The sequence below is a fragment of the Lytechinus pictus genome, chromosome 9 (assembly GCF_037042905.1).
Source record: "Lytechinus pictus isolate F3 Inbred chromosome 9, Lp3.0, whole genome shotgun sequence".
NCBI classification, from domain to species: Eukaryota; Metazoa; Echinodermata; class Echinoidea; order Temnopleuroida; family Toxopneustidae; genus Lytechinus; species Lytechinus pictus.
In genome coordinates, this window is record NC_087253.1 from 17,293,418 (window position 1) to 17,316,954 (window position 23,537).

The window sequence follows — 23,537 nt, forward strand, 5'->3', positions numbered from 1 at the left end:
AATTATCTTATTAAGTAGAAATAATTCATATTTTAATTACACAAACGTTAATTTAATAGACTTCAGTATTCCTACTGTGAGGAAAGCAAATTCACATCCGAAATTTCAGACAAGATTGTAGAAAATATAAGATTTTCTCTCATCCAACGACATAACTTATACAACTTGTCATACTTTTTTTTTCAATATTTAAGTTAACTTGTCATACTTTTCACCTTTGGTTCAACAATCTCTTGTTTACAAATGATATCACATGACCTCATATGAATTCACTTTATCTCTCTCGTTAACAGAAGCTCTCGATGTAATCGAGAAAACTCGTTAACACATCAAACATAACCTGACAAATTTATCTATTCCAACTATGGGCCTTTATCATTATGTAGTCAGCTCTCGACCTCCATGACCTTAGTCAATAGGCATAGGCCAGTTGTAATCGCGACCTGCCACTCCAAAATCAACAACAAATCCCAAAATGAATTTTGAGATTATTGAGCTCATTTCCAAAGCTTTGAAATATACTTTGTCAGAATTGATCAACAATAAACCCACAAGTACTTGATTGAATTCAGAAGAAACTAAGAGCTTCAAAGAATTAAGAGAAAAGAAGGTGTTAAGTTTGGGTCCCACTAAAAGCAAAGTATTCCACAAATATGATATCAAAGAAACCATCTCATCTTTTTATTTAAGTTTACAACGTTAGATTTTGACAGTATAGGCCCGGGTTACAGCCCTAAAAAATATCTTTCGGAAAAGCGCATTATGTAATTATATACTACTTGAATACCAAATTTGTGCTTATTTTGGCTATTTACTGGCGACTAAACGTTGGTTTTGGGGTAGCTGGTCACATTTTTTTTTCAAGTTGAGTCTTTAACAGGAAGTAGACCGAGTCCACGTGCCACAAAGTGCATGGGGTAAGGTAATTAATTTTGTTCTTTAAAACGATTTCAATGGTTGACTTGAACTTCTTAAATATGCTTTAAACATGAAAATAATCCTGAAATTACAAAGAATGAAAAGTAATAGATTGATTCTGACATACAGTACTTGAGATCACTCCGAATGGATCTCCAATCATTATACTATGAAACATTCAAACTGGTAAAGAAGTATGTGAATCGCAATTATATTACCCCCAAATTATATAGAATTAATCGAACTGAACAAAAAATGAGGTAGATTATTTAAACAATAATAATCAATTTTGCAACCTCTGACATTCAATATTTGATATTATTAATATCATCATATTACTGAATGCTTATTGAGTTTGTTCACTTGATATTTTTCCGTCCTCGTATTGTATGTGTTTTGCGTCTGTGTTACAGGCGTATTCCGCCAGAAGCGTTTGCTTTTATTAGGACCTTCTTCTGTTCACAAATCCGTCATATATATTTACACTCTTAATGACAAATGATTAAGTATAATTCATAGTGAAAATTGATATTTTGTGTAAATAGAAGAAATCAATGTTTATTTGAGAGAATGGAAAAATATACATTTACACACGCATGCGCCCACACTCATCATATCACTCCCACACAAATACAAATGAAATGATTCATTTTACTGTGTATCTTTGACATTTGTTATATATATATATATATATAAGAAGAATTGTAAGAGCAATTACATTCATTTATTTAGTTATTTTCTCTTTAAGGATATTCATAGCAAAGAATGATTAAGAATATTCCAGAATGTCTCACTAAAGCTTTGTTAGGCATGTTCTTTAATAGGCTGAATAATCTCTGTTATTTGTGGAATGTAGACAATAGACTAGTGGCAGTGAAAAGAACAATAGGCTTAGCTATGTTGTTTACATTTGGTAATTTCACTGAGGTCATTCAAGAGGCTTCTAAAATTAGACTGCTCTAGAAATTGGCAGAATGTTCTTTTTGTAGACAATACTAGAAGCTTCCAGGATAGTGAATAATTTATATATAAGCTGGCAGTTTCTTCAAGGAGATCATCACATCATATCAGATCAGAACTCAGAGTTCCACGCCAGACTTTATGTCAGAGTATAGTTTATTTCCAACTGGAATACAGCATTTATCTTCTGTGGAATTATGTACACGCCATCAATGAACTGTTTGCAGTTACTTGAGGGAGGAATTCTCAGTTCTCATCGAGATCATCAACCTGTTTTAATGAACGCTTTTCAACCCATGGATTGCTGGAATTGACTGTTAATCATCATCAACAACATCGTCTTCACGGACATTTCACCTCGTTACAGTGACTCTTGTTATTCATCGTGCTTCAACATTAATTTCGTCATCGCCATCATTGTGAACTTGAATTTACGGAATCTTCGCCAACCAACTTGGATTTTATTGGGATATAATATCATAAACTTGGATTGCACATCTAACTCTTCAAGACTTGTAAGATGTTTTGTTTTTATTTTTGTTGATTGATGTACATGTATTTCCTGTAATTAAAAAAAGGAAATCAAATTTAAAACTAAATTTTCATTGTTATTTGTTGCAGTATCGTAACACATTCCATGTTTAAAATGAGATCCTTTAGTCCTCTGACAGACTGTTTCTTGTGTTTGGATATCAACGCACATACACACACACCCACACACGCACTAACGCACACACCTATATCCATTCACACACCCACCCTCACATCAATAACCACGCACTTACCAATACCCACGCACACATGCAAATCAAAGCACACAGGCCTACTTATTAACACACTCACCCACACACATGCCCACACACAAACACTATAAATTTTGCCTTCAACCTTCGATATTCCTTGTTTGGAATAGGACATTTTTGTCCATGTTGGTTACTGACTTCTCTTTAGGAATACGTAGGGTAACTTGACACAGACATATTTGAAAGCTTGCCAGAGGCCTCCCAAACATAACAACAAGCAATGCACACGCAATCCACAGTCCAAGCAAAGTACTCTACGGTTTGTTCGCTACGAACGCACACGCACGCTCCTCTCATGCATATACACATACACCCACACACACCGCACACCCACAAATACACGTGCTTATCCACGCACAATGGCACATCGAACCTGGCTTTCAGACATGACCGCTATTTCGAGGATAACCATATTTTTTTATGACTGTAAATATTGGCAGAATATCCTTACACAATGTCACCTCGGGGCAAATCGATATAATTCCTTTAAAAAAACGACCATCAATCATCTGCGGTCTAAATTTAGTAGAACCGGCAAAACCTTAAATTTTAGGAGAATCCCTATCTAAATGCTTTGAAGAGGAGTCATTAGCGTTGGCTGATATGCTAAATAAATCTGGTTATGAGCGGTGCAAGTGTTCGTATTTGCTTACTCTCAAATCATAGTAGAACAGGCAAAACCTTGAATTTTAGGAGAATCCGTATCTTTTTTATGATTTTAAGAGAAGCCATTAGCATTGGCTGATATGCTAAATAAATCTCCTTATGAGCGATATTGATAGCCCTATTGTTACGCCTACTCACCATTACGAAAGAAAGAGGACATGTCGCAAATTATATGATGTAATTCCTCTGACTTTTTTTTTAATAGAGAATTATTGGTTAAGTCACAAAAAATTAGAAAGATCAGCTGAAACTAGAAATCCCCCTTTCATTATCAGCCTTAGCTGTAGCCGACAATGTTAATTCCGAAATGGATGTATGTATTTGTGAATGGTACATATTGGATTGTACAAGCGGGGACTTTCTAATAAATATATCCAGTGCGTATCAATACACAGTTTACACTTTGAAAAAGTCCTGGGAATTGAAAAATATTCAACATGGGAATAATCTTTTTTCTCATATATTCTTGGGATCGGGTCTCATTTATCAAAATTAATGAAAGTAACATTTTTGACAGAATGTTACAATTGAGTGAGCACTGTCCACTTTTTGGAAAGCTCCAGAAATTGGTTTGCGCAGAAATCTCATTTTCACGCTGTGTCAAGGATAAAAGGCGAAAACAAACTGACCGTGCGGAAAATTTATCATACATTTCTTTTGCATTTTTAGCCAATTGAAAATTATTCCGATACATTTCATCATTTTGTAACAGCTTTGCCACCCAAATTAACATTTTAAGCATTCGTAAGCACAAGCTTTTCCTTTTTTGTGCCAGCTGGATCTGAGGACATAACTGAATGTAAACAAAATTTTATTTCAGATATCTCCAGAATTCTTTCGCCAAGTTTTTATCATTCAAAGTGGGTTTACATTTCATATATTACTTAATACTCCCCCCATACTTTTCCCAAGCTTTACAATGATTAACAAAACGAAAATCAAGCCTGAGCCATTACATATGAATCACAGCTCCGTGTAAAGCAGATATCATTAAAAATGGCCTTAGTGTATGTGGGGGGGGGGGGCGCAGTTGCGCTCTATGAAGTGTTTTGGGCAAGGAAAAAAGTTAAAAAGGTAGAAAATATCTTCAAATCAATCTTCCTAGCTAAAGTCCATGTGTTCTTGATGATTAACGTCTACTTTAATTCATATAACAATTTCCAAAATGAGTTCTGCGCAAATCACTTTTTATGAACTTTTCAAAGGTAAGTGGTGCTCACTCAAGCGGAAAGATTTTTCGACAGTTATATAGAGAGAGAATATAAAAAGAGATCTGTACCAGTTTAAATTTGAAAAAAAAAAGCCTCAGGATATTACATATATAATTTTATTTGATACGCACTGTATGCACACATAAACCATATATATATATATATATATATATATATATATTGTAAAGAAATGGATGAAGAGAACAATGGTAGGCGTAGCTTAAATCAAGGTTCCCCAGAGCTATCTACCCTTTGGAAAAATTGGTGATGCCGAAAAAATGTCTCTGCCGGGAATCGAACCCGGGCCCCCAGCTTTGAACGCCGGTGCCTTAACCACTAGACCACAGAGACGGGTTAGTGGCTAGGGCGACCCCGATCCAATTGACCGTCAGATAGACAGATTTTCGACACTAGACCAATTATAATTTCCTTTGTCGGGTGAAGGTGGGTTTCGAACAATGACAAGCCGCCATGCTTCAGCTGGATCAAAGCTATTGCTTTGATACAGTACACGTAAGGGAGAACGTATACAAATGTGTAAAGTTATACATGTCAACAGCTTTGGCAACTCTTTTATTTAAATATTGTAAAGAAATGGATGAAGAGAACAATGGTAGGCGTAGCTTAAATCAAGGTTCCCCAGAGCTATCTACCCTTTGGAAAAATTGGTGATGCCGAAAAAATGTCTCTGCCGGGAATCGAACCCGGGCCCCCAGCTTTGAACGCCGGTGCCTTAACCACTAGACCACAGAGACGGGTTAGTGGCTAGGGCGACCCCGATCCAATTGACCGTCAGATAGACAGATTTTCGACACTATACCAATTATAATTTCCTTTGTCGGGTGAAGGTGGGTTTCGAACAATGACAAGCCGCCATGCTTCAGCTGGATCAAAGCTATTGCTTTGATACAGTACACGTAAGGGAGAGCGTATACAAATGTGTAAAGTTATACATGTACAACAGCTTTGGCAACTCTTTTATTTAAATATTGTAAAGAAATGGATGAAGAGAACAATGGTAGGCGTAGCTTAAATCAAGGTTCCCCAGAGCTATCTACCCTTTGGAAAAATTGGTGATGCCGAAAAAATGTCTCTGCCGGGAATCGAACCCGGGCCCCCAGCTTTGAACGCCGGTGCCTTAACCACTAGACCACAGAGACGGGTTAGTGGCTAGGGCGACCCCGATCCAATTGACCGTCAGATAGACAGATTTTCGACACTAGACCAATTATAATTTCCTTTGTCGGGTGAAGGTGGGTTTCGAACAATGACAAGCCGCCATGCTTCAGCTGGATCAAAGCTATTGCTTTGATACAGTACACGTAAGGGAGAACGTATACAAATGTGTAAAGTTATACATGTCAACAGCTTTGGCAACTCTTTTATTTAAATATTGTAAAGAAATGGATGAAGAGAACAATGGTAGGCGTAGCTTAAATCAAGGTTCCCCAGAGCTATCTACCCTTTGGAAAAATTGGTGATGCCGAAAAAATGTCTCTGCCGGGAATCGAACCCGGGCCCCCAGCTTTGAACGCCGGTGCCTTAACCACTAGACCACAGAGACGGGTTAGTGGCTAGGGCGACCCCGATCCAATTGACCGTCAGATAGACAGATTTTCGACACTATACCAATTATAATTTCCTTTGTCGGGTGAAGGTGGGTTTCGAACAATGACAAGCCGCCATGCTTCAGCTGGATCAAAGCTATTGCTTTGATACAGTACACGTAAGGGAGAGCGTATACAAATGTGTAAAGTTATACATGTACAACAGCTTTGGCAACTCTTTTATTTAAATATTGTAAAGAAATGGATGAAGAGAACAATGGTAGGCGTAGCTTAAATCAAGGTTCCCCAGAGCTATCTACCCTTTGGAAAAATTGGTGATGCCGAAAAAATGTCTCTGCCGGGAATCGAACCCGGGCCCCCAGCTTTGAACGCCGGTGCCTTAACCACTAGACCACAGAGACGGGTTAGTGGCTAGGGCGACCCCGATCCAATTGACCGTCAGATAGACAGATTTTCGACATATATATATATATATATATATATATATATATATTTGATATATTCTTATCACTGGAATTTATTCCAAATTATTCTAAGTTGCGGTCTCAGTATAACCTTCCGCATGGTGGCAGCATTTACCAGGAGTTTTGAGGGGGTTCCCGTTACATTTTTCTTGAGTAGCAGCGGTGGGATTGTCTGCATTTTCTGCACAAAAAAAAATAAATTAACATTATGTAAATATACATTAAAATTATGTATATATACATTAACATTATACATTAACATTATGTATATATTTACATTATGTATATATACATACATTACGTGTATATATATATATATATATACATTATATATATTACTCCTATTACATTTTCTGAGAGTAACATTAGTTGATCGTGATTCCTCATCAAATATTATTAATGAATAGATCAATTTAGCAAATACCTGAATAAATAACTTAAGAAACGGATAAAATAATAAAGACATACACACATACAGTACATTAATGAATTAATAAAAAATCACGGAAATACGTTTACTGCGGAAAAAATCGTACTCCTCCTGCACTCAACGAATAGACCAATAAACAAATAAATTGATATATAAACATCTAATTAGAGAAAACAGAAAATAGGGGTATAAATTTACCCCCATGAATCTGTTGACAGACTTGAGTAACTAATCAATTCTTATCACAGTCCATTGAATACATTGATTGTAGCTATCACAACAAATAGCTCATGTCCTTGAAAATTGCTAATCCATTCCAATTGGTTACGATTGTTCTTGAAAGTGACATTGATTTTTAACTACACCAAGGTAACAGTTTACTCTGTCGGCTCTCTATTGTGTTTCAGATATGCTAACTTAATAGCATAGGACTTTTAGTTACAATGTTCGATAAAATGGACATTATATCTCTTTGTTAGCATTTCTTTAAATTTCAACCACGATTGGGAGCAAAACTATCTGTATCCTACAAAAAGACTGAAACTTTGTTTAAACACATTCGATTAATCAGTTTTCATATAAAGGTAATGATATATGTATGATATATATATATATATATATATATATATATATATATGTAGAGATATATATATATATAATTTATAAAAACAACTGTCATTTAAACTTGTCACAATTCACGAATCTTCCCCGAAGAAGGTAGATGACTATCGAAAATTTGGAAAGTGAATAAAAGAACTGGTTGGCATTGGAAACTTGCATTACTCGTGAATATCATTTGTTTCGCATTTCTGATGTCTTATATATATATCTTTTTCTTGTTCATTTGGTAGAATACTGAAATAAAGCAAGGTATTTTTAAATCGATTCTTTAATATGACTTCAAAACAAATTCTTCTATATTTTATGGAAATGCGTTCAATGTGTGTTATGATTCATATATATTTATATTCATTTTATGTCTTTAATTTCCTTTAGAAATTGTTTAGGCTACCGAAGAAGCCAATATGGGCAACAGATCCAATCAAATAATAAAAACGAATAGGTGCATACATAATCAAAATAAGTATTTCAAAGTGCTATAAGTTTCTTGGCTCGTAATCTTATAAAACACCGCGCCGGTTTGAGAGCTGCCATTAAAACTCTATATTTGTAAACAAACCAAAGTCTGTCGTAACATGTGCTTTAGGTCATATACTTACTTGACAATCTGGTTTTGACTGGTTCGAATTAGGTAAATTATTCATAATCTCTGTTTGGTTCAAATATTGCATACAACTGCCAGTATCAAGATATCAAATGTGCCAATTCTATTTTGATATAATTGTCGCTATACGACTCCTTCTATGGCGTGTATGGTATTGTTTTATGTTCAATAAAAGGTCTGTATACTAGTCCTCTGTAATAGTTTTAAAAATTGCATTTTCGAGGTTCCTGAACAATGGATAATAACACCAGACGGGAACTTCAGTTTTAAAAATGTTTTCATAATTGACTGATCAACTTATTTTTATTTTAAATCATTCATTCCTCTTTACCTATTAAATCAATCAATAATTTGACCCTTTTATGCAATACTTCTGATGCTCAAGTATTATGATTGTTGCATTAAGTATTTTACATTTTTTGTGATTGATATGCCTTATAATTCCATGTGTTGTATTCCTATCTATTCAGGAGGACCGAATATAGATTTTTTTATATCATTGTCAGATTCCTGTTACCCTCATTGAATATTTTACATGGCTAAAATGAATGATAATTAAAAACAAAAAACAAGTGGGAAAAGACAAAAGATTAATGGCAAAAGTTTATGTCGGAAATTCAAACCATCGACGTTGTATTTATTACACGTATTAATTTTTTATATAATTTCAATTATGAATTTGAATTCACTATCGATTTGTATAAAAAATATCATATGAATAAAATAAAAGATAATTTAAAAAAAACGTACCAAAGTGCAAAGAGACTATAACGATTTCTGACCAAAATATGTGTTTGTCATTCAAACAATAACAGTTATATTACAGGTTTTTTTTACAATTTCATTGGATTTGAATTCATTTTCGATTTGTATTAAATACCCACAAAATGAATAGCTTATTGTAACCATTCCTGGTCTCAAATGCTGCAATCATCTGCATTCAACTAAACAAAGCAGGGCTCCCTTGTAAAGCAGGCCTCTGCTTGGCTTGAATGGGACTACCCTGCTTTTTTTTTAAAGAAAACATGAATAAATAAATAAACCTGTATTGTTTCTCTATTAAAGACATGTCAACCATGTCAACTATGACTGATTAACCTAGACGTAAAATGTTTCCTAGGTAATTGGTTATATATACCAGCTTGGCGTTTACCAGCAAAACGCTGTCCTGTCGAGTTCCTACGGGAGTTACCATAAACAGAAACAGAAACCGGTTCGCTTGTTAAACAAACTTCAGGACATCGATTGGGGTCACGTTGCAATGTCAATATTATTTACAATCCCTCGATGCCGATTGGTCGATTAGGACACACCCCTCCTTATCCAAAACTGCTGACGAAACAAAGGTTGGTTGATTTCGGGTTGGAGCAAATAATGAGATGGATAAACAATAAAAAAAATATCCTTTGTGAGCTAACTTAAAGCTAAGACCACGCCAGACAAAAATAAGCCATTTCATTTTTTTTTCTTTTAGTAGTAGTAGTAGTCTTTATAAGTGGGGGCGTCATGGGGAATTGGTTATGACTCTCGTCTGCCAATCTGAGGGACGTGGGTTCGATTCCCAGCATGGCGTGTTTTCCTTGAGCATGACATTTATCCACATTGTGCTGCACTCAGCCCAGGTGAGGTGAGATGAATGGGTACCCTGTAGGAATAATTTCCTCGAATGCTTGAGCGCGTATAATGGCAACACAGCTAAAGCTAATATCTATCAAAATATCGGTAGACTCGCTATTTACGATCTTGCTTAAGGTGGCCAATCGACCATATCTCAGAACCTCTTATATTATACTGTTTGATTGTACAAAATCCTTTGGAATCTTTCCATCTTAAACATTTCAAGCAATATATGAATTAGCAGTCTTTTTTTTTCAATTTCAGTAATCAGTATTTAAAAAATCGCGTAAATCATGTAAAATGTATAAGACATACCAAAGCACTTTTGTTTAGACTTTACCGACACTTTTCATCTTATTTACTTTCATTCCAGATCTCCAGGTCAAATTACACAATCATGAGATTCCAAAATTATGGAGTCTGACTCTTGAAGCACGGATTGAATTTTTGTAATCAACAATTTCAGCCATCACGGCACGGGTGTTACCATGGTTACAGCACATTTTGGTAATTTCTCGTTTGGGTAAATTGCACATTTTGGTAGCACACAGTTCTCCTCCTTCAATTTCTTTTGCTGAGCAAAATACAAACGTTCTCTTTAAGCAGGTCGACTGCGTTCACCGTGGCAGGGCGCCCTCGTCGATGAGATTAATACCTCAAGTGCACCTCCTTAAGAAAACTGCTGACGCCATAAACATGATTATGCACGTTAATGAGATGGTGTAAAATGTGTTTTGCTTTTCCAGTATTGCGACATCTTCTATAAAGGCCCCTGCAAAAATTAATTCGCTGGTTATAGCAGTTCGAACGTCGAGCCGGAAAAACAATAGTCTTTAGACGGTTTTTTTTTAATTTAAGCAAACTTGTCCGGTTTCACGAAAAGTTTAATCAGGTAATGTTTAATCTGATTTTTCTTTTTCATCTTGTTTTCCATTGGGTATTCTTTAATTGTTACTATACAAGGGCTAACTGATGATTATCTGTATTCTGTGCCTCGCTTTGTGGTGAAACCACAATCGAACTCACAAATTTCTGCACAAAAATGTCAGTTCATTAACATGATATCTCAGATTGGTGTTCCAGTCCATTCTTTTGTCATATATCTGTTCCTATCGGGCTCATAGTTTGATTTCTTGTAATTAATACCTCAAAATTTATGTAGGACGGATTTATCCAACACCTATAAAAGCACTCATATGAAGTTTTATTTCATCCAGATCATCTATAAACTAATTGGTATTGTTTATACCTTCGAAGTTACAGTACAGATTGATGTTGCAGCTTAGGTTTCACTGATGCACTTATTTATATAGACCTACTCAACTCAGATAAGGTAATTTTTGTTTGGAATTCCTGATGCTCCTCATGATAGTATAACTATTTTATGTATTCTACACTGTCCGATACTTTTACCTCGTCATGTTATGTTCATTTTATATTTTGTTAGACTGAAACGAGAATGAATCTAATCTGAACATGAATCTAAATTTAACCCTCACGGAAAATAATTGACGTACCTATATAACTTTTATCACTTTGTAATAGGTTTTGAGTATGATTGATATAATTTCATGTGTTTTATTCATGTCATTCCTCCTCTCCAGGCTCTACACTCCATTGTAGGTTATTTGCAGTGACGACATCCGAGACCCGACTACCTTCAAGAACTTTTTCGCAGCAACCAGCTTTTCGCTTCCCGCATTTTCTTTTCCCGCGTAAAAGTTTCTCGAAGACCCGCCTAAACTTTCAATGGCACTTTCAACACTCCGTTCCGCTGCATCACGCTTAACCCTCTCATCCTCGCTCCGAAGTGTGTTACCGCGTGCACAGGTGACCACATCGGCGGCAGTTGTCACGAACACGCCGTTACAGCAGCCTCGGTGGAAATGGTGAGTAAATTAGAAGATATTAATTAGAATCTTTCGAAGACAGAGAGAAAGAGATGGATTTATTTCCCAATAATTATCTGATATATAATTACAATACACGTCAACGTAACCTTATCCAACGTCCTAATAATTTAAAGAACTAAGGTTTCCTTGAGTTCTTTTATAACAACTTGTATCGTATCAAGAAATGGAACCAGTAACCTGCTGATATTAGGAACTGTCAAACTGAAAGAAGATACTTGGTGTACCGTAAAACCTACTACACTATTTCTTCTTCGCCATGGAAACCTTCAGAAGTTAGAACTTTCAAACTCTTTACCAGTTTGAATGTAAACTGTTAAAACTGTACCTCTTTAACAATGTGAGTTAATTCCAGTTAGTGTTTATCTTTCAAATTATGAGTTATTTCATAGTTGGCCAGCCTAGACAGATGTATGTGTCTGTGGGTGTGTGAGAGGGTGGTTGGGGCGTGCGTGTGTGTTGTGTGCGTGTTCGCTGTTCTTCGTTTAATATACATATTTGTAGTTTGTCATCTTTGCTTATTATGCATAACTCATTTAGTGTAGGGTCCAGTCACAACCTTCACTTTTTAGGGGTCCTAAAAAACCTTTCATAATGTATTTTGATCTGATCATTTGTCTTCGTTTGTTCTCATCTATCTGGGTTTTTTTTTTAAATTAAACTTGAAACTTGAACTTGAGAAAGATAGATAGATAGAGACGGGGTGGTATGAGGGAGGGAATGCGGAAAGATGCAAAATATATAGGGGAAGATGTGGAGAGTAAATATAGAGTGTCTGAGGTACGGTTAGAGGAGTGCAAACACATAAAACAGAGTGGCTGTCGTAAATCTTTCTAATGAAATTCGAACTGCTATACTTTTTTAACTTGAATGTAGAGTTATTGTACAGGATAAAATGCATTATGTTGACAATGCTGCTTTTTGTTGTTGTTGCACTATTGAATGAATAAACAAATCTTGTTTCCTTCCCTCTTATATCAAATCATTTTAACTTAGCTTACCTCACCTTATCTTAGCATAGCTTATCTTATCTCATCTAAGGTACATTTACATAAGCAAAATATTGCGACAACAATGGCGACACTGCCTGCTGAAGAAAGCTGTATCGGCATATTGTCTTGCAAAGTTTTAACTGTTTGAACATATTTTTGTTCATTTTATTTCTTACTACCTCCATTTCATTAATCCGATGTGATTTTATAAATAAACCCATCTGGTATTTCAGCACGGACTGTGGAAAGAACTGCGGGCTTTGCAATAAAGTATCCACCTTCAAGCCGGTCGTCAGACACGCCCATGCACAGCCGAAGACCGCCATCACGACCGCCGATGAGATAGCCACCATAGTGCGCAACCCCGACAAGGATTGGTTCGAGATAATGTGGAAAGATGGCTTCAAAGGAAAGTACCCTTACGTGTGGCTACGGGACAATTGCCGCTGCCCGGATTGCTACTACCCGAGTTGCCACCAAAGGTCAGTGCTGATGTACAACATGGATCCCAATGTCAAGCCGGTGACTGAAGAACTTAAGGATGGCGGAAGAGTCTTTGAGGTAATCAGACTTTCACTCTTGTGATCAAGTTTGTGGAAGGTATGAGGGGGTGATGTATGGGTAACGAACTATCAGAGAAGAGTTGGTATCTTTGGGCGTGCCGATTGGGGGAAGGGCACGAAATGATAGGTAATTCTATTAAAATGGTATATGCTTGCTCGCTTCGCTTGCACACAGCTTTTTTTTAGGGAACTTTACCGTAACCGCCAGATTTCGCCCGTCAAAAACATTAGCTCATTACGCCACCGATTGGTATGTTTCAGAAAACGTCGGTTTACAAATAGAGTATGATCATTTACAACTGTTGACCACCATATTCTGCTGATCACAACTATTATTATTTTGAAAGACGTAGGTACCGCACCTTGGTCCTGCAATGAATTAGTTTTGCCAACCTTCTTTTATCTATAGATAGCTCTTGACATTTAACAATCAAATGTATGTGCGTAAAGTGGCGCCTTTCTTAATTAAACGAAACACAGAGAGTAATTGACAAATAGAAGGGTTGGAGTCTTTTTTCAAGTTCGACAAAATATTTATTTAGGAGAGCTCTAGACGGAATGAATAGTCAATATTCCACCATGAGAGCTCCACATAAAATGGATCATCATTTTTCTTACGAAGGAACATGTACGAATAAACAATAGGTATACAGATTCTATATCATAAGTGCAAAACATATTAAAATAAGACAAAATTCGACAAAGCTAATAAAATACTTCTTTACATACTGGCGCAAAATTAGAAATAATTAAAATAAGTGGTGAGGTCTATCGAAATGCATGGCTTGTTGAGATGATATGGCTCTGAATATTGTGTGTATCCATCCATTCGTGATAATGCCTACACTCTAAGAAATGTTATAACCATGCTTGTCCCGTATTTGAAACCTGGTTTTCAAAGAAGCAGAAAACGCTTCTAAACCGTTCTTTAGATCCGTTTTTTCTACGCCATTATTAAGACAATACTAATGATGGACTACCAGTCACAATGAAATAATGTTTAAGTATTTTTTTAACCATACTCACACAGCGCGAGCTGCTGGCCATCAGGGCCGAATATCCCAATTCACAACAACAGCAACAACAAACCTGTATAACATAGGCCCCATGTGGGCGGCATACAACATAACACCATGGCGCTACCAGGAATCCTCAAAGGTTCTTTATACAACCAATGAGGTTCTTGACAGTGTGAAGAACACTACCAAGTTTATATAGGGTTCTTTACACAACCTATGTTCTTTACATCATCAAGAACTCCAGATGTTGTATAAAGAACCTTCAAGGGTTCGTTGTAGAACTAGGAAGGACATTTCAGAATCCTTTTCTGCTTTAGAGAACATTTTAAGGTTCAGTACAGGACAAAGAAAGGTTCTGATCGGAAAATTTAATCTAAGAGTAATTTAGATATACCTCCTTATGAAACTTCATTGAACAGGTCAAGTGGACGGACGATCACGTGAGCCCTTTCCCCGCAGAATGGCTAAAGATGCATCGATTCGACAAGACCGACTTTGACCTTGTCCGGAAGATCAAGAAAGTGTCCTGGGGGTCAGAGTTCACCGACAAGATTCCTTCCTTTGACTACAAGGACGTCATCAACGAAGACCAGGCCCTGTATGAATGGATGGAGAGCTTGGTCAAGTGGGGTCTGGTCCTGGTTAGGAACGCTCCACACGATGACATGAATGTCCAGAACATCTGCGACAGGGTTGGCTACGAGCGTTTCACCTGTTACGGGTGAGTACTGTCCTTTCATTGTATTCAGCAGTTCCTTTGAATAAATTCCAACTATCTTCGATTAGATATTTATAAGTAATCCCCGCTGTTAACATGGTTAATGCATTTAACAGTTTGGTGACAATACATTATTTTGTGAGTTTTAGGGTTTTGAACAGATACCACATCTATCCAGTACAGAATGGATTAAAGATTATTCAACATTACCTTATAAATGGATATCAAAAGTATAGCCTACGTGGGAGGGGCGAGGGTTAATTCATAGGTTGGCCGAGGGCAGGAAGACCTTATAAGGTATCGCCATCCCCCATCCCTCACCCCACCACTTTTTACTCTTTAAAAAAATTGTCTACCCCTTTCCATATGTTGCCGTCCATGTCTGTATATAACTCTCCGTTTCGGTTGACAGTGCACAAAATATTCGGCATGCTTTGTCCATTTCGAAAGTTTGGTTATAAAAGGTCAAGTCTAACACAATAGCAAGTTAAACTGGACAATGTTAAAGGTCAAGTCCACCTCATAAAAACGTTGATTTGAATCAATAGAGAAAAATAGGACAAGCATTATGCTGAAAATTTCATCAAAATCGGATGTAAAATAAGAAAGTTATGACATTTTAAAGTTTCGCTTATTTTTCCCAAAATAGTTATATGCACAATTTAGTCATATGCAAACGAGATAATCGATGATGTCCCTCACTCACTATTTCTTTTGTTTTATTATTGTTCGAATTTTTGCAGATTTGACAATAAGGACCGACTTGACTGAACCATAAAATCTTAAGCAATGGTAATTCAACATGTTCAGGGAGAAATAAAACTTTGTTTCACAGGACAAAGAGGATAAAATGAGAATATTTCATTTTTAATAAAATACAAAATAAATAGTGAGTGAGTTTTGTCATCAGTTCCCTCATTTGCATACTGACCAGGATGTGCATATAACTGTTTTGTGAAATTAAGCGAAACTTTAAAATGTCATAACTTTCTTATTTTACATCCGATTTTGATGAAATTTTTCGTGTTATGCTTGTTGGATTTTTCTCCTTTTATTCAAATCAAATTTTTGTTGGGGTGTACTTGTTCTTTAATGATACAAACCACCTGTAACAATTAAAAAACCACCGTCTTATATTGTTCTTTGTTGTGTGAATATATGGTAGATCGGACTTCAGAGTGGAGAACATCTTTGAATCAAGTAGTCTGGGATTCACCACCGCTGCTCTTGGGCTTCATCTGGACTTGCCCTACTATGATTACCGCCCCGGAGTAAGTTAGCACTCCATACTCTTCTTTACGTTTGAATCAGTTTCTTTGAAATAGTCACTGATCGATATCAGTCACTCTACATAAAAATCAGTTATAAATAAATTTAAAAAAATGGTAAATAAACATTCCCTTATTCCCGCTCACGTCTCCCTCTCTCGTTCCATTTCCTTCTCTTCTTTTCTCTGCCCTTTCTTTTGTATTGTATTTTGTATTGTATTTCTGTCTATAGGCGTATCCCGTCACAAGCCTCGGCTTTTAGGGTATACGTCTTTTTCTTTATACCAAACATGTACATATTTATATTCCTCATAACAATTTGATTTTTGTATGAACTAATGTTTATGAAAAGTGTTTTGAAATGGAAGAAAATAAATGTTTATTTGAATTGAATTGAATTGAATATTCTAATTTAATTTTATTTATGAACAATAGTTCCTCCAAAATGAGGCAAACAGTGAGGGAACATTTTCACGAAGAACGTAATTGATATAGTAATATTTGCTTTTGTGAAAAATAATCATGAATATTAAAATTCATACTTATAATCATCCCCATCTTTCACGTTATAAGCATAGAATATTCAGGCTATGGAATTAAGAGATAAATAAAAGAATGTTCAGGAATATAGGGAAATCCAGAATACAACTTGCAAAAATGTTTGACTGAACGCTGAAATTGTTAGAAAAAGAAAGTGTATTTTTTTATACAAATGAAGCTTCATCAATTCAAGTTAGGTTGCAGATTTATAAATGGCAAATTCTGGTAATTTATTCCTCACCATAGCCTTAGCATATATATCAATCATATCTTATTTTTAACTTGTAATTGCTTTCTTTGTTTATTTTCAACCTTCAAATCACATCAGCGCAGAAGTTTTTTAACAGATACAGCCTAGATTACTATGACTAATACAAAATCTCATTTTGAAAAAAAAAATGTTATCAGATTAGCCAGAATTCTTTCCAAACAGATAAAGAATAAATCTCTTGATGCCTGGCTTCTTCTCTGTACTGGAATCGTCGTGCTTTAAATGAATCCATGCTGAAACATGTTGTTGGAGCTCTGGGTGTCTCTTCAATCCCGTGCTTGGACATGCTGCAGAAAAAGTGAGGGCGCTGTTCATGCTCTAGGGAACCACCACCAGTCAGTCGGTTTACATATCAACCAAGAGGCTAAATGTTCGATCGTAATTGAAAGTAGTAACCTTATTCCTCGGAGCCTACGGTTTTATCCCAATCACAGGTACAATTCCTGCACTGCTTGCGCCAGTGCGAGGTAAAAGGCGGCGAAAGTCAGTTCGTTGATGCCAAACGAGTTGCAGAGACGCTCAAGGCGGAGGAACCGGAGTGGTACGAGTACATGACCAAGGTCAAACTTGACTTCCGGCTCCTTGGGATCGACTATATCGACTCGCATCTTCAGCATGCAAGGAACTTGATAGAGTGAGAAAAACCTTTTCATATTCAATTTTCTTCCAATTTCTCCCCAAAAGGTCACAAGAGGGGAACACAGCAACGACGGGCGAACGGTGCCTAGAAAAGCTGTCCTCCCTGGTTGTGACGCTGGCATGACATAACACTGTGTAACCATATGGCTTATTCTCTTGAAATTAATGACGCATAAATGCTTTTCAGGTATAGATTCCGGAGAAGCACTTAACTTGATCAAATGGTGAAATGGTTAGGAGGTGGGTATGTCTGGACTTGAAAAAAAAAACTCCACTTACCATCACGCTTGCTTGCATTCTTTCAAAAATAACGAAAATTACGCATAAATATTCTCAAGGACTACCTTGACCATCTTGCAATCAACAAGTTTTCGATGGGTCCATTTCATATGCAACAAACTAGCGTTTACTTACGTATTCCAGTAAGAGCATCACGTATTTACTTTCAGGATCCTCCTCTGGAATGCCAGCCAAGCCAGGTGGAATTATGCCATCATTCATCGGACGGGTCTTGTTCTTCTGTCAGATGTGTCGTCAGGTTGGATGCTGATCAGCTACCAGATATTTGTTTTAAATCTAGGCCATGCTTGGAATACGTTTTTAAAAACTGGTCATATTCTACCTTATGTCAAGCAATCCCAAATGAAACTTTGACCAATCTGTTGCCAGTCTTCCATTGAACATCTTTTCATAATTTCAATAACCTTGAACAGACAGCCCTTTTGTTCACAATCAAAATATGAATGTCTATGACCACTTATGTTGTATATGAAATGGACCTTCGAAAACGGTCAACAAAGACATAGGAATCTGTCGATTTGCACAATTTGCTAAACATTATTTTCTTGATTTTACCATAGACTTGATGAGAATGGCGACTTCAGTACTCTGGCCTACAATGACCAAACTCGATCACCTTACATGAATGTCCCCGTGGAAGAAGTAAGCAAGATCTACAAAGCTTTGAAGAAGTTCAACGACTTCCTCTACAGAAAGGAAAACTTCATCGACTACAAACTCCAGCCAGGTAAGAAGATAATGTTATAGATTATTTTGCCCGAGAATAAATGAACGTATAAAGGGGCGGCACCACGGGGGGATAGGGGGCAACAACCATTTGTATTAAAGTTTCAAGCAGTGTAAAGAAAAACAAGAGAAAAGGCAGGGAGGGGAGACAGGAGAGAATCAAATAGAGAGCTATGAGTCATGTCACCCTATCATACAAAGAGGACAAAACGATGTCGCATTTTGTCTCATCCACCACCCCCCCCCCCCCCCCCCCTCCCACCTCCGATCAAAATGCCCTCCAGCTGGGACTCCATGGCGCCGCGCGCTACTGCATGTATTAATGCATACATTATACAGGGGCGTTTAGTGTGTCGACCTGTACTTGACAGTTATCAGATGAGTTTACACGGGATCGAGTGACGTGATGCAGTTGGTGGGTTGGAGTATGTGGGTGGGTTGTTATGGTGTGGACATGTGTATGATATGTTTTCTGAGTGCGTGTGTGTGTGTGAGTTGGTGTGTGTTAGAAGGATGAGTGTGTGCATACGTGGATATAGGATAAACGGGTTTTATATGTGCATGAGAAGATTGTGTATAAAATTATGTGAATCATGAGTGTGTATATTAAGAAAGGAGGATGAGTGGGTGGGTGTGAATGTGTGTGAGGGTGTGTGAGTATGAATGAGAAATTGTTGAGGGTGTGTGTATGTCGATGATGGGTAAGAATAAAAATGTGAGGTTTGCATTGATGTGTGTAAATGTGAAGATCGCGTAGTAAAAGCCTATTTGCGGTGGGATGATGCCGTTGTTGTATGGATGAGGGTGTGTTTGTGTATTTGTGTGTGTGTGTGTGTGTGTGTGTGTAGTGAGTGGGTTGTAATGTATGTGAAGGATGGTTGAGTTGAGAGCTTGTTTAGTTCCAGGTCAAATACTAAATGAAAAAAATGCAGGTTGGTGACCGGAATGGGTTGACATTTGCGAAACGGTTTTAAAAATTATTATATTTTTATTTTCTTTGTAGGTGAAATCGTCGCCTTCGACAACAACCGCGTGATGCACGGACGCAGCGCGTACACTGTCAAGTTCGTCGACGGCGAGGACCATTCCAGACTTCTGATTGGTGGATTCCTAGACTGGGATGAAATCCATTCACGCATGCGCCTTGTCGACGAGCGCATGCACGGCACACCGAGGCTGTGAAGCTGTTGATCATACCGATTTAGAAGTTTGAGAAGAAGTATTAACTTCTGTCGACAAAATATGAATATATTTCTCCGTTCTTTCCTTTCATGCATGGAAATCTTAATCCTGAAATTACCTTTTCTATGTTTCGAATACTGACACTCACTTTGTATATACAACCCTTGCTGACTCGTACAATTAGACTTACTGCCGAAAGCATGTAACTAATGTATACATTAAATTAAATCAATCCAAATTTTGTTAGCCACTTTCTGAGTCTTTTCAAATCCTTGAATACATTGTGCAACACTTGCTGACTCGTACAATATTAGGCTTACTGCCGAAAGCATAAATTCAAATTAGATTAAAATCAACCAAGATTCTGTAGCCACAATCTTGAAGCATTTATTGTTGATATTGTGTACATTTATTAAAGCTGATATCGTTTCAAATACAAAAAGTTGCGTAAATAAACTGTACATACATATATTTTTCTTTTTAATGTAAATATGTTTAATCATGTTCGGTATATAAATTTATTTACATTCAATTACTATCAATAAGATTAATCATAGGAATGAATGTAGCTATGTCAAATATCATTGTGTTTAGATTAAATTGGCACGCTTGAATTTCAGTCAATATTGAATTAACATCAATGTTATATGATATTTACATAGGTATGTATAAACAGTATCAGGATAGTACGTTCTGTTATCATGTATACCATACCTTATCGTTCATTAATTTCTCATTGGTGAGGGGGAGGGGTGGTTCTGTTGGAATTTATAATCCCATCATGGAAATGGCACATATGAGTATAGGCCTATATTATGCCCTTCATTTTTTTTTTATTCTTCGTTCGCCCTACAGCTATCCAAAAATAAATCTATCCTGAATTAACCAAACAATAAGATCTAGACCAAGTCTGTGCCATGGGGGAATATTGCCGCGGGGGAAGGCATCCACCGTCACCTAGGGGTTTTTTGTGTTTGTGATTAAAAATGGCGTAAATTGTAAGATAGGTGGAACCCCAACCCCCCCCCCCCCCAAAAAAAAAAAAAATAATAATAATAATAATAATAATAATAATAATAATAATGATAATAATAATAATAAAATAAATAAAATTTTAAAAAATAAAAATTTAAAAAATTAAACGAGAAAATAAAACAAATAGAAACCATTTTGACACCTGGCACCCCCTCTCTCTCAAAATACTCTGATCCAGTCTAGATCAAATCTCACCCAAGCTGATCCGCCCCACATTTTGACAGGAAGATCATGAATGCAAGGAAGAAATTATCCAATGTGCTTCGAAACATTTGACCTTAACAGGAAGTAACGGAAATTATATATCTCCTTAATCTAAAAACAGTAATTTAATAACGTCGAATAGAGTTCATCTGCGCCGGGGAATCCCAAACATTGTTTAAGTTTTAAACTCAAATGCTCAATGCATGGTTTATTGTTGTCATAATTCAATCAGTTACTGTCAAATCATCATTCAGTCAACTGTCAAATAATAGGTCAAAGTTAAATTATTTACATATTCCACATCGGAGAGAAGGTAAATATTTTTTTCTTATTCCTTAATCATGTAAACACACTGCAGATCTGTAGAAAAAAATATAGAATGTGATTATTATTCGAAAAGTATTGTGTTTATGCCTCAATACAAACAATTATTTGTCAAGCTATTTTGTTATTTTTTATTTTTTTGTATTCACAAATATTTGGTGTATGGTCTTTCTAAATGTTGTAAAACCTAAAAAGAGAATACAATTGTGTTTAATGAAAACTTAGCCACATTCTTGGAACGAATAGAAGTTTCATTTTCGTGATAGACCTATTCAATTGCGCATTGCCTTAATAATAACGTACTAGCAAGTTTTATATTTATTTGTGTGTGTATTGGGATGTGAAAACTCCTTAATTTCTACTTCAATTTATTTTACCATGAAAATATTACGTCATCATGTTCAAAACTACATATCAACAATGTGCTACTGTTATTATTTATGAATTGCATGCCTGTAAATAAAATAAATGCAAAACGATTTCGTTCTCTTTCTATTTTCTCCATTGTTATTTTTTTTTTTTGTGTGTGATTTTAGTTAATAATTTTGTATGAATAAGTGTCATTTAGGTCCCGCGATTGCGCCATCTAATTAGGGTGAAATTTACAATGCGTCATAATGATAGAAATAGAATGTCTTTTGTCAGAATATCCGATTACCAATAATCCTCCGGTAAATAAAACTGGAAATAAAACTTGGTTATTTTTAGTTGAATTAAATATTTCGATAGCAAAAATTAACGTGGTTGTCGCCCAAAGAAAATTTACATGCAAAGGAAAAGAAAAGGTAATTGCGAATGAGGATGATCAGATCTCTCTCTCTCTCTCTCTTTCTCTCCCTTACAAGTTAAAAACCTAAATCTTAAATCACCAATTAAAATGACCAAGGCGTGATCCCTTGTTTTGTAATGTTAGATAAACATTTTCATTGTGGTAGAATCATCTGTTCTCACGCGAAATCCAATTATTCAGTTGAATCTAACATGTTCAATAGTATAATCTAACATTTTGAAAATATGGTCACTCCTCGGTGCTTTTTAAGGTTTCGGTGTGAGTGGGTGTGTGTGGAAGGTGTGTTTGAGATTTTACAGACGTGTGTCAAATCATATATGATTATTTACGTCTGGGACCGACCTTTAACGTCACCATCCGAAAGACGTGACCAGCGCTTGAACCTCTGAATCAATAGGCCTATGCGACTTCCCCCACGTAGCTTGTGGATTACAGGCGCACGCCACAGCGCTCAGTGTTTGATAATAATAATAATAATAATGAATATTTAGAGGCGCTAAAAACAAAAAGTACCATAGCGCAGACAATGTATGAATAATAATTTACCATTTGCAATAATTACTCCAATATTCAAGATAAAAAGGGAAATTAATTATTGAGGAAAAAGGTATGTCTTAAGGGAAAATTTGAAGCCAAGAACACTGGAAGCATTTCTTACTGAAAGAGGGATAGCATTCCAAGTCTTGGCAGCTGCTACAGCAAAACGTTTTTCGGCAGAGGAGAGTTTTGACAAGGGAATGCAAAGTCTGCATGTGTCAGTGATTGAACGAAGATTACGAGAGGGTGTGTATAATTTGATGGTATTATTAAGATATTATTAAGATGGTACTATTAAGATATTTCGAGTGCAGTCATTATGATTATAAAAATCCTGGAGGGTCCCCCACCCCTGGATCCGCCGCTGATACTTCTTACCCCTCTTCCTCCCCCATCCTTTGATATAGTCATGTGAAGCCTTTTTATGAGCAAGTGGATAATGATTCTATAGGGTATTTTTCGTGCATATATCATGTAATTGTGAGAACTCAAATTTTTATTTCAATGCACCCACTCCATCAAAGCTTGAAAAACTAAATTCTTATGGGGTATTCTATTCCTATATTAAATAAGGCAAAACAAATTGGGGGAACGTGATTATCAACTTAATTTTGTGATTTGGAAAAGGGGCAGCTTGGAAAAGATTCTGAAATAACC

At 36.3% G+C, this 23,537-nt stretch overlaps 1 protein-coding gene across 3 annotated transcripts; it reads left to right on the top strand.

Annotated features, from left to right (window-relative positions):
* The first annotated feature begins 9,845 nt into the window (after nt 1–9,845).
* On the top strand, nt 9,846–22,032 carry LOC129268732 (gamma-butyrobetaine dioxygenase-like). Of its 3 annotated transcripts, none has more exons than XM_064104828.1 (8): nt 9,846–9,867; nt 11,467–11,751; nt 12,998–13,325; nt 14,766–15,067; nt 16,230–16,335; nt 17,578–17,777; nt 18,643–18,809; nt 19,812–22,032. In XM_064104828.1, exons 2-8 carry the CDS (start codon nt 11,612–11,614, stop codon nt 19,988–19,990), a joined length of 1,422 nt encoding a protein of 473 aa, XP_063960898.1. In that variant the 5' UTR covers nt 9,846–9,867; nt 11,467–11,611; the 3' UTR covers nt 19,991–22,032. The 3 variants fall into 3 exon arrangements, with proteins under 3 accessions (XP_063960898.1, XP_054762220.2, XP_063960897.1); XM_054906245.2 differs by lacking the exon at nt 9,846–9,867 and adding an exon at nt 10,555–10,754; XM_064104827.1 differs by lacking the exon at nt 9,846–9,867 and adding an exon at nt 11,174–11,195.
* The last annotated feature ends 1,505 nt before the right edge of the window (nt 22,033–23,537 follow it).